This window comes from Lepidochelys kempii, chromosome 6 (genome assembly GCF_965140265.1).
Source record: "Lepidochelys kempii isolate rLepKem1 chromosome 6, rLepKem1.hap2, whole genome shotgun sequence".
Classification (NCBI taxonomy): domain Eukaryota; kingdom Metazoa; phylum Chordata; order Testudines; family Cheloniidae; genus Lepidochelys; species Lepidochelys kempii.
This window is the reverse complement of record NC_133261.1, coordinates 119008185-119020381: the sequence shown is the minus strand read 5'-3', so window position 1 is coordinate 119020381 and position 12197 is coordinate 119008185. Positions and strand designations below refer to the sequence as shown.

The window sequence follows — 12197 nt, the reverse complement described above, 5'->3', positions numbered from 1 at the left end:
TAGAGGTCGGTCTCTGTAAATGAATGCCTCATTATGTCCAGTTTAATTCCAAAACTCTTACTGTTTTCCAGATTTAGCAATATCCAGTCTACAAACTTCAGCATACTTCTAGAATACCACTTCTGCCTGTGCTCTGCTATCTCGGATGAAGTGACATTAAAGTTAAATATCAGGGATATCAAATATGGGACTAAGGAATCTGTGGAGTTATTACTGAGAGATTGGCATGTAAGCTTAAAAATAGTTAATATTTTTGGCAACTGTTCTCCAATTTAAACCCGCGGTAGTTGCCCTCTTGGATACAGCCTTAGATCTAATTCAATCCAGCATGGACTCTCGTAGCTGGAGGCAATTTGAGATTTATGCAAAGGAGGGTGGGTTTCAGGTTGAACCTGTATCTTTATAAAAGGCCTTGCTATCACCATGTTCATCTTCCCATTTTGCTGTAGATATGTGTATGCCTCATATAGCTAAAATACACTTCAGACTGGAATAAAGGTGAGACAAGGTAGGTGAGGTAATATATTTTGTTGGACCAACCTCTACTGGTGGAAAGGTACAGAGGTCTGTGTAGCTCTAAAGCTTGTACCTTCTTCCACCAATTGAAGTTGGTCCAATAAAAGACATCATCTTGCCTGCTTTGTCTCTCTCATGTCTGGAACCAACATGCTATAACAACACTGCAAACAACTATGGAATGAAAATTTTATTTATGATCATCATAGAATCATAGAATACCAGGGTTGGAAGGGACCTCAGGAGGTCATCTAGTCCAACCCCCTGCTCAAAGCAGGACCAGTCCCCAATTAAATCATTCCAGCCAGGGCTTTGTCAAGCCTGACCTTAAAAACTTCTAAGGAAGGAGATTCTACCACCTCCCTAGGTAACGCATTCCAGTGTTTCACCACCCTCCTAGTGAAAAAGTTATTCCTAATATCCAACTTAAACCTCACCCACTGCAACTTGAGACCATTACTCCTTGTCCTGTCCTCTTCTACCACTGAGAATAGTCTAGAACCAACCTCTCTGGAACCACCTTTCAGGTAGTTGAAAGCAGCTATCAAATCCCCCCTCATTCTTCTCTTCTGCAGACTAAACAATCCCAGTTCCCTCAGCCTCTCCTCATAAGTCATGTGTTTCAGACCCCTAATCATTTTTGTTGCCCTTCGCTGGACTCTCCAATTTCTCCACATCCTTCTTGTAGTGTGGGGCCCAAAACTGGACACAGTACTCCAGATGAGTCCTCACCAATGTCGAATAGAGGGGGACGATCATGTCCCTCTATCTGCTCGCTATGCCCCTACTTATACATCCCAAAATGCCATTGGCCTTCTTGGCAACAAGGGCACACTGCTGACTCATATCCAGCTTCTCGTCCACTGTCACCCCTAGGTCCTTTTCCGCAGAACTGCTGCCTAGCCATTCGGTCCCTAGTCTGTAGCTGTGCATTGGGTTCTTCCGTCCTAAGTGCAGGACCCTGCACTTATCCTTATTGAACCTCATCAGATTTCTTTTGGCCCAATCCTCCAATTTGTCTAGGTCCCTCTGTATCCTATCCCTCCCCTCCAGCGTATCTACCACTCCTCCCAGCTTAGTATCATCCGCAAATTTGCTGGGAGTGCAATCCACACCATCCTCCAGATCATTTATGAAGATATTGAACAAAACCGGCCCCAGGACCAACCCCTGGGGCACTCCACTTGACACCGGCTGCCAACTAGACATGGAGCCATTGATCACTACCCGTTGAGCCCGACAATCTAGCCAGCTTTCTACCCACCTTATAGTGCATTCATCCAGCCCATACTTCTTTAACTTGCTGACAAGAATACTGTGGGAGACCGTGTCAAAAGCTTTGCTAAAGTCAAGATACAATACATCCACTGCTTTCCCTTCATCCACAGAACCAGTAATCTCATCATAAAAGGCGATTAGATTAGTCAGGCATGACCTTCCCTTGGTGAATCCATGCTGACTGTTCCTGATCACTTTCCTCTCATGTAAGTGCTTCAGGATTGATTCTTTGAGGACCTGCTCCATGATTTTTCCGGGGACTGAGGTGACCTGACTGGCCTGTAGTTCCCAGGATCCTCCTTCTTCCCTTTTTTAAAGATTGGCACTACATTAGCCTTTTTCCAGTCATCCGGGACTTCCCCCGTTCGCCACGAGTTTTCAAAGATAATGGCCAATGGCTCTGCAATCACAGCCGCCAATTCCTTTAGCACTCTCGGATGCAAGTCGTCCGGCCCCATGTACTTGTGCACATCCAGCTTTTCTAAATAGTCCCTAACCACCTCTATCTCCACAGAGGGCTGGCCATCTATTCCCCATGTTGTGATGCCCAGCGCAGCAGTCTGGGAGCTGACCATGTTTGTGAAGACAGAGTCAAAAAAAGCATTGAGTACATTAGCTTTTTCCACATCCTCTGTCACTAGGTTGCCTCCCTCATTCATCAAGGGGCCCACACTTTCCTTGGCTTTCTTCTTGTTGCCAACATACCTGAAGAAACCCTTCTTGTTACTCTTGACATTTCTCGCTAGCTGCAGCTCCAGGTGCTATTTGGCCCTCCTGATTTCATTCCTACATGCCCGAGCAATATTTTTATACTCTGCCCTGGTCATATGTCCAACCTTCCACTTCTTGTAAGCTTCTTTTTTATGTTTAAGATCCGCTAGGATTTCACCATTAAGCCAAGCTGGTCGCCTGCCATATTTACTATTCTTTCTACACATCGGGATGGTTTGTCCCTGTAACCTCAACAGGGATTCCTTGAAATACAGCCAGCTCTCCTGGACTCCTTTCCCCTTCATGTTAGTCCCCCAGGGGATCCTACCCATCCGTTCCCTGAGGGAGTTGAAGTCTGCTTTCCTGAAGTCCAGGGTCCGTATCCTGCTGCTTACCTTTCTTCCCTGCGTCAGGATCCTGAACTCAACCAACTCATGGTCACTGCCTCCCAGATTCCCATCCACTTTTGCTTCCCCCACTAATTCTACCCGGTTTGTGAGCAGCAGGTCAAGAAAAGCTCCCCCCCCCCAGTTGGCTCCTCTAGCACTTGCACCAGGAAATTGTCCCCTACGCTTTCCAAAAACTTCCTGGATTGTCTGTGCACCGCTGTATTGCTCTCCCAGCAGATATCAGGAAAATTAAAGTCCCCCCTGAGAACCAGGGCGTGCGATCTAGTAGCTTCTGCGAGCTGCCGGAAGAAAGCCTCATCCACCTCATCCCCCTGGTCCGGTGGTCTATAGCAGACTCCCACCACTACATCACTCTTGTTGCTCACACTTCTAAACTTAATCCAGAGACACTCAGGTTTTTCTGCAGTTTCGTATCGGAGCTCTGAGCAGTCATACTGCTCCCTTACATACAGTGCTACTCCCCCACCTTTTCTGCCCTGCCTGTCCTTCCGGAACAGTTTATAACCATCCATGACAGTACTCCAGTCATGTGAGCTATCCCACCAAGCCTCTGTTATTCCAATCATGTCATAATTCCTTGACATCACCAGGACCTCCAGTTCTCCCTGCTTGTTATGAAGGCTTTGTGCATTCGTATATAAGCACTTGGGATAACAGTGTCCAGCAGTTTGTCACTGCGCAGCAAGGAGAAGCACACAGAGTGATGAAGGACTAACCCCCTTTCTGAAGCTAGTTAATTTTGCTCATTAAAATAAATTATCAAAGGCTGTTGTACTCATGCCATGCACACTGTGCTAAATGTGACCATGTGATTATGACCATCATCTTACACTAGAATGGACCCTGCCAGTGTGGATAGTGTTTACAATAATACACCTTATGCTGCATTTCTTTCCTCCCTCCATCTCTTTTTCAGTCTCTCTTTTCCAGTTACAGTTTCCCAGAGTTTCATAAAACACTCTGGTTTGGCTCAGGCCTGGATTCAGTGATGCTTTTTTTTGCTGGATCCACTGAGAGTGATTTCACTCTTAAGCTTCAATTTCATTTGAAACCAAGAACTTCAAAGCAAAACTCAGTCCAAACCACCGAGTTTCATCTGATTGTGAGTCCAAATCCTATGCAAATGATGAGTTTTTGCAGGATTTTGAGCAAAAGCCATGAGCCAAGATACCTTCTCCATGACAGGCCCTGAATACTCCCCCTTCTCCCCCATCTATCTCTCTCTTCTGATGATGTGATTATCTGTGGCCACCTCTCTTCTGTCATTGTTTTCTGCCTCTGTTTTCACTAACAAGGTCAGCTCCCAGACTGCTGCGCTGGGCATCACAAAATGCGGAAGAGATGGCCAGCCCTCTGTGGAGATAGAGGCGGTTAGGGACTATTTAGAAAAGCTGGACGTGCACAAGTCCATGGGGCCGGACGAGTTGCATCCGAGAGTGCTGAAGGAATTGGCGGCTGTGATTGCAGAGCCACTGGCCATTATCTTTGAAAACTTGTGGCGAACCGGGGAAGTCCCGGATGACTGGAAAAAGGCTAATGTAGTGCCAATCTTTAAAAAAGGGAAGAAGGAGGATCCTGGGAACTACAGGCCAGTCAGCCTCACCTCAGTCCCTGGAAAAATCATGGAGCAGGTCCTCAAAGAATCAATCCTGAAGCACTTGCATGAGAGGAAAGTGATCAGGAACAGCCAGCATGGATTCACCAAGGGAAGGTCATGCCTGACTAATCTAATCGCCTTTTATGATGAGATTACTGGTTCTGTGGATGAAGGGAAAGCAGTGGATGTATTGTTTCTTGACTTTAGCAAAGCTTTTGACACGGTCTCCCATAGTATTCTTGTCAGCAAGTTAAGGAAGTATGGGCTGGATGAATGCACTATAAGGTGGGTAGAAAGCTGGCTAGATTGTCGGGCTCAACGGGTAGTGATCAATGGCTCCATGTCTAGTTGGCAGCCGGTATCAAGTGGAGTGCCCCAAGGGTCGGTCCTGGGGCCGGTTTTATTCAATATCTTCATAAATGATCTGGAGGATGGTGTGGATTGCACTCTCAGCAAATTTGCGGATGATACTAAACTGGGAGGAGTGGTAGATACGCTGGAGGGGAGGGATAGGATACAGAAGGACCTAGACCAATTGGAAGATTGGACCAAAAGGAATCTGATGAGGTTCAATAAGGATAAGTGCAGGGTCCTGCACTTAGGACGGAATAACCCAATGCACAGCTACAGACTAGGGACCGAATGGCTAGGCAGCAGTTCTGCAGAAAAGGACCTAGGGGTGACAGTGGACGAGAAGCTGGATATGAGTCAGCAGTGTGCCCTTGTTGCCAAGAAGGCCAATGGCATTTTGGGATGTATAAGTAGGGGCATAGCGAGCAGATCGAGGGACGTGATCGTTCCCCTCTATTCGACATTGGTGAGGCCTCATCTGGAGTACTGTGTCCAGTTTTGGGCCCCACACTTCAAGAAGGATGTGGATAAATTGGAGAGAGTCCAGCGAAGGGCAACAAAAATGATTAGGGGACTGGAACACATGAGTTATGAGGAGAGGCTGAGGGAGCTGGGATTGTTTAGCCTGCAGAAGAGAAGAATGAGGGGGGATTTGATAGCTGCTTTCAACTACCTGAAAGGGGGTTCCAAAGAGGATGGCTCTAGACTGTTCTCAATGGTAGCAGATGACAGAACGAGGAGTAATGGTCTCAAGTTGCAGTGGGGGAGGTTTAGATTGGATATTAGGAAAAACTTTTTCACTAAGAGGGTGGTGAAACACTGGAATGCGTTACCTAGGGAGGTGGTAGAATCTCCTTCCTTAGAGGTTTTTAAGGTCAGGCTTGACAAAGCCCTGGCTGGGATGATTTAACTGGGAATTGGTCCTGCTTTGAGCAGGGGGTTGGACTAGATGACTTTCTGGGGTCCCTTCCAACCCTGATATTCTATGATTCTATGATTGTCTTTGGGGGCATTGACTAGCCTCCTTTCCTCCTGTAGTATGCGAGGGTCAGCAATATGAGCCCACTCCCTGCCTCAAATTCACAACCCTCTTGCACAGGACAGCAGGTGGTCACAATTCTGCAGCAGCAGGACTCCAAATGTAGAAGCCGTCTGCCACCACCTGCTACTCCCAGAGAGTGATACTCAGCAGCTCTTCCTTCCCAATATGCACATATCCTTATGGTCCTTGTTGTGGATGAGTTGACTCTGATTGCATTTTGTGCTAACCTCCCATTTTGTGGCTGGTTATTACAGCACATATGAGGCTCAACGTTACAGTCCTTAGACAGGCAATGCTCCAATTACAATCAGGGAGAATTTTACCTGCATTAGAAGTGCAGGATGGGGCAACATGTTGGGTAAAATCACACTATTCTTGAAGACATCAGCAATAATAACCCATAACATGGTGGGTTGAAAATTGAAATGAAGCCTTTACTCTGAATTTCTTGGATTTTGTCAGTTTCATCTGGCTCCAGTTTTTGGGGGGAGGGATAGCTCAGTGGTTTGAGCATTGGCCTGCTAAACCCAGGGTTGTGAGTTCAATCCTTGAGGGGGCCATTTAGGGATTTGGGGCAAAAATTGGGGATTGGTCCTGCTTTGAGCAGGGGGTTGGACTAGATGACCTCCTGAGGTCCCTTCCAATCCTGATATTCTATGATTCATCTGGTATATTGTTAACACAGATTTATTATTATACTATATTATTGGGCTTTTGATTTTTGGTTTTAACTGATAAGCAGCAGTAAAACATACCTGATATTAAAAAAAATCCATGTTTATTCAATAAACATCAGAAAAACACCAAAAATTGTTACTTGTATTTAAGAGATTGTCTATACAGAGCAGTAATGCAGACTGTGGGGGTGTGATTTCTAAAGTACACTAAGGGTTGCTCATTAACTAGACCATGTTGATCCTGCTGGTGCACACCAAAGGTTCCCTAGTGTGCATAGATGTAGTGCTGTTTGAAACAGTACTGTGTTAAAGTGCACTAGGAAACATATAGTATATAGTAACAAAGTCGTGAAACCCCTTGATTTTTGGACATCTACATACAATTCAAAAATTGCAAAAAGTGAATCCTAAAAAATGAACTTAATAAACCCCCCAAACCAGAAGTCCTGTGTTTTAATTCTGTAGTGCCATAGGTGCTCATGGCACTTTCCAGGCTTATCGGAAACAAACACCTTCCCCAAGGAGTTTATGATCTGAGAACTTAATTCTGAAATGACTTATCCTGACTCAGGCAAGTACTGTGGCCTCTTTGAGTCAATGGCCTGAGGGTTTGTCTACATGAACAATTTGTTCACAGTAAACTGGGGTGTGAACCTACCCCACACTAGCTTTCTGGGGACGAACTGTATGGGCTCTGGTGACATGCATTAACTGTTTATTAATGCCCTTTGATCTAATCCCCTTTGAAATGGGACTCGATCAACGCTTATCAGTGAACTATTACTGTGCTTCAGCAGGGTCTACACAGACAGTTATTCCATGGCAAGTTGGTGTGGGGTAGAGTCATACCCCAGCTTGCTGCAAACTGAGGGCTGGTCTATGCCTAAAGTAGACAGCTTTTAGGTCACGCTAGCTATATCACTCAGGGGTGTGAAAAATTCACACTTTGCGATATTTTTGGTTAAGCCAACCTAAGTGCCAGAGTAGACAGTGCCAGGTCAACGTAGTAATTGTCTACACTACAGCAGTGCTTCTAGTGTCGACATACCCTAAGTGTTTGTGTAGACAAACTCTCAATGCATGAGTTAGGATTACTTACAGAAGTAACCGTTTGCAAGATCAGGCCCTATAATAGGCATAATTCATACAAAGGGTGGGGGATGGGATGCAGTGAAAGTAACTTGATTTTGCTTTGTTTATGTTTGGCCTGTATCTTCTGGGTTCATGTTGTAAAAATTAATTGATCACAAACTGAATTTTCTACATATTTTTATGTCAGTCAGTATTACCTATCTCAATTCCCTTTAACTTTGGGCAGGATTTTATTGAAGAAAGAGGAGTCATAGCTCAACTAGAAACTGCTTTTCAAATATGTGAAGACATGAAAAACAAAAACATAAGCACGAATGTCTTAGGTAAGTGAATGCAAATAATATAGTACTTTAATAAGAGTTGTGCTTTAAACGGATCATTATTAATGAGTTAAATTCCTGATTGTTTTTTTAAAAAAATAAAAGTATGAGGAGTCCATTGGCACCTTAAAGACTAACAGATTTATTTAGACCTAAGCTTTCATTGGTAAAAAACCCACTTCTCCAGATGCATGGAAGAATTCTCCATGCATCTGAAGAAGTGGGTTTTTTACCCACGAATGCTTATGCCCAAATAAATCGATTAGTCTTTAAGGTGCCACTGGACTCCTCGTTGTTTTTGTGGGATACAGACTAACATAGCTACCCCTCTTTTATTTTCTGCAGAACGTTGGTTTTGTTTAGTTGGTGTATGTTTTTCCAAACAGTTAATAATAATCCCCTTCAGCACCCAAAGGAGGAAGGATTCACTTCTCTATTGTGGCAGTTTCCAAGGAATTGAGAAATATGCTTAATATTATTTTGAAATTATTAATATGAATTAATGTCTATTTCTAACATTTGTTTTATCATGTATTTAATATTCTAGCTGGTGATCCTTCAGACACTGGTAAACTATTTAAGATGGTAGACTCTAAGATTTCTACATGCAGAGAATATATTTACAATGTAAACACTGTCCTACAAAAAGTTCTATGTTCTTGGGCTACTTATATGGAGAACATTCATTTACTGAAGACATGGTTGGACGAAACACGAAAAGGACATCCTAAAAAGGTATTTGATTGAATGTCTCCTTGTGATTAAGCATAAAGATACTTGTTCACCTTTTTAAAGCACTTTGAAGTCTTATAAGTGCAAATTATTATTATTATTTTGGGAAATATATTAAAGAACTGCATGGTGGGTCTTATCCTTTCAATGCATCTCTGTAGGTCCCCACTGAGATTCTGGCAGACTGGAACTCGGTGCATGGTACATTAAATGAAGCTGGAAACTTCTTAATTGAAGTCAGCAATGAGCAAGTGGGATCAGATATTTCTAAAGAACTGAAAAAACTGAACACAAGATGGGCTAAATTTATAAAGAGAACACAGTTTGTAAGTAACCGCAGCTCTGTTTACTTTCATGGGATCATTTTGTTATGTAGATTTCAAAAGCACAGCTGTATTTTTAACAGTATAATTATCGGTTGTTATTTACAGATCAATAATCTTTCATACAATTCAGTGTTATCCATTTTGGAGCGGGTGAAGCAAGCAATACGTACAGGTTCCCAGTTGTAAAAGTCCTTTAGAACTCTATTAGCATTGAATGCAGTGGTGTATATGCCTGAGAATATACTAGAGCCCCTTGTTTCAGTTTTCTAGATGAGCCCTTAAAAAGTGCATTTATTAATGATACCGTTGTGCCAATAAATGATCAAAAATAAATGATAGTATCAAATGCTATACAACCTTTTCACAGGAGATGAGATTACTGAGAATGCAAGAAGAGCAAAAGAAGTCAGTTGTTGACAGTAATGGAAATTCGCAGCCTCCTGCAGAGGCAGTGCCAACTGCATGCAGTGCTACAGCAGATATATCAACAGAGGCTAGCAAGAAACATATTCAGAATGCAAAGGTAAAGAGTTCTCCTATATTCTAATCAGTATATCAGCACTTAAATTTGGGTAGTTTTATCTATTGAATATACAGCCCCAATTTTTTGGGCACTACATCTCCACTTCATTCCCAGCTTCCACCCTATGCTCCTCAGGGTGTATGTGATGGTCCCCAGGGGTACCCACGGCTGTGAGGCACCTCATCACTACCTGCTCTTAGCGTGAAGTAGTCTTGTCTCTGCCTGCTGTAGATCAGCTCCCTGAAACCGTATGTGACAGCACAAGCATGGCCTCCCAGGTGTTCACAGGTCTCGCTCTCTCTGTACAGGTAGCGATCGGCACACAGTAACCCCTGAGTACTCAGAGTTCTCGCCAGTGTTCAGCTCCTGTTCCCCAGAACACTTACAGAATTACAGGCTTGCTATTCCCACAGGGACAGAACTCACCGGCCTGTAAGAGTCAACTGAGGACCAGCACTTTGCTTATCACCATAGCACTTAGATATAATTATAGTGAAAACAAGAATAGTTTATCACAGAATAGAAATTCAAGTAATAGTGAGTAAGAATATTGGAAAGAAATGGGTACATATTAAGCAAAATCATAACATGCTTTCTAGAGCCTATACTTAACTGACAAGTTACTCTCTTATCTAAAAAAAGAGTATCTGAACCAAACTTCTCTCCAGAATTCTCAACCAAGGCTGGTTGAGACCTCTCTTTCATGAAGCAAATGTGCTGTCCTACACTCAAGATAAGATTCTCTTCTGCTGCCTTTCTTTTCCTGTTAGATTCTTTCTGAAGTTCTTTCTTACAATCCTTCATTCGCATTCAGTTAAGACTGGTGAGGGGATCCACTGTGAACAAGAAAATACTCAAGTTACATGTGAACAGATAGGCTGTTTTTCACCTTTTCTGGTGACTAGTACCTTGATACAGACTTTAAGAACATATTTTCAGTTTATACACAGCACCTGTACATACATTGCACAATGATATTGATGACGAGAGTGACGCCACCTTTCATTTGAGACCTCACATGCCATTCTTTGGTGAGCCAGAATGTGCATACCAGAATCAGGAGATTCCTGTAACCCCATTACGCCCCCTTGTCAGTTGGCATTAAGAAGATCTTGGGTCACAGAGTGAAAGCCAGAAAGTAGCCCATAGGCTGATTAAATGCTTGCAATGTAGGGTGGGGGGAGAAGGAAATTCTGAGCATTTTACAAATACTGACTTTGCTAAGATTCTAAATATTCCATGTTCTCAGCTTAGAGAAAAGAATGCAGGTGTAACTGAACAGGCCACTGAGCTTCTGCCCAGAGTGGAGAAAATTGAAGAGCTGCTCAAAGGAGTAGAAAACTGGGCCACGGGAACAGAATGCCTTCTTGAGACCATCAAACATGAAGGATGCGTGGGAAGCTCAACGGAACAATCTTTACAGGTAGAAATGTAAATATAAAGTTTAAAATATCTATCCAGTCATCAGATTCTCAGACCTGAGTTATGAATTCAATGGCTTGTGTTAAATGAAGCAGGAATAAGGATGTATTTTGTATTAATAAATGGCTAAGTAAGGGAAGAAGGTGCTGTAATGTTGCTAGGACTAGGTTAGTTGTCTAACATTATTTTTCAGGATGGCTCCTGTCAGAGTCCTGAATATCCCATCATGGTAACTGCTTTCCCCCTCAAACATCGTCACTCCCAGATTACAATCACAATTTAAAGAAGGATCTCAGTCCCATTCTTCAACGGGTTACAGTTGTGTGATAAAGACCCTCCGGCCCCCTCAGTAATCCAGCACACTCCCTGTCCAGTACTCCCTGCTGACTAATACCCTGCAAATGAATGAAGTGAGAGTGTGATGAATGCTGGTGATAATATTTACTGCAAAGGCAATGCATTTATCCCCTGGGGAGGAAGCACTTTATCCCATCAGTCCTGCTTGGCTGGAAAGGGGACCTGTAGAGCTCTGGCAGGGGTGTGAATCAGCTGCCTGCTCTGTACTTTATGTATCTGACCCTGTGGGAAATTGATTCAAACATCCACTCTGTAAAGAGGGAAAGAGTCCTCAGTGTAGTTGCAAAGATCTTTGTTTTTAGTCCCAGGGTTATTTTACTTAGAGATTATGCACTCCTGCTTTGGATAAAGTCTACAGTATTAGGAGGTATGGGCATGTTAAAAGAGTGTACACGAATTTTCAGAATTGTGTGCATGTATATAAACTAAATCCCATTCTCAGTGTGACATTTGCTTGTTAAAAATGTGAAGGTGACAAAAATGCTCTTAAATTTCTATGAGTTGTGTTTCAATAAGATTGTAACAATGTCCCCCATGATTATACAAGATCAAGTTTTTGTTTCACTTAGAGAAATTTTTAATAAAGCATAGATCATCATCAGAGGAATGGTAATGGATAGTTTGAAAATGAGGTGAATATTCATATATCAGAACAGCTCTCGTAAAGACACACAGTGATAAATATCAAAACCCAGCGGTGTAAGCTGTGCTTTCAAAATATCCAAGCATGTTTTCTGAACAGCTGAGTGCACATTTGGGGCTCTATTCTGCAAGCAAATATACACGTGAGTAACTTTGCTTATATGAGACTACTCACATGAAACAGTTACTGCTGTGTGTACA

The 12197-nt window shown here is 43.0% G+C and overlaps 1 protein-coding gene across 4 annotated transcripts in view; it reads left to right on the top strand.

Moving 5' to 3' along the window:
• The window catches only part of SYNE2 (spectrin repeat containing nuclear envelope protein 2), a 275952-nt gene that overhangs the window by 55299 nt on the left and 208456 nt on the right, over window positions 1-12197 (top strand). For all 4 annotated transcript variants that reach the window (XM_073349867.1, XM_073349868.1, XM_073349866.1 and 1 more), the window contains 6 exons: window positions 72-228; window positions 7901-7997; window positions 8542-8729; window positions 8888-9052; window positions 9420-9575; window positions 10825-10998. In XM_073349867.1, coding sequence (XP_073205968.1) covers window positions 72-228; window positions 7901-7997; window positions 8542-8729; window positions 8888-9052; window positions 9420-9575; window positions 10825-10998 — 937 coding nt within the window. The remainder of the gene's footprint in view (window positions 1-71; window positions 229-7900; window positions 7998-8541; window positions 8730-8887; window positions 9053-9419; window positions 9576-10824; window positions 10999-12197) is intronic.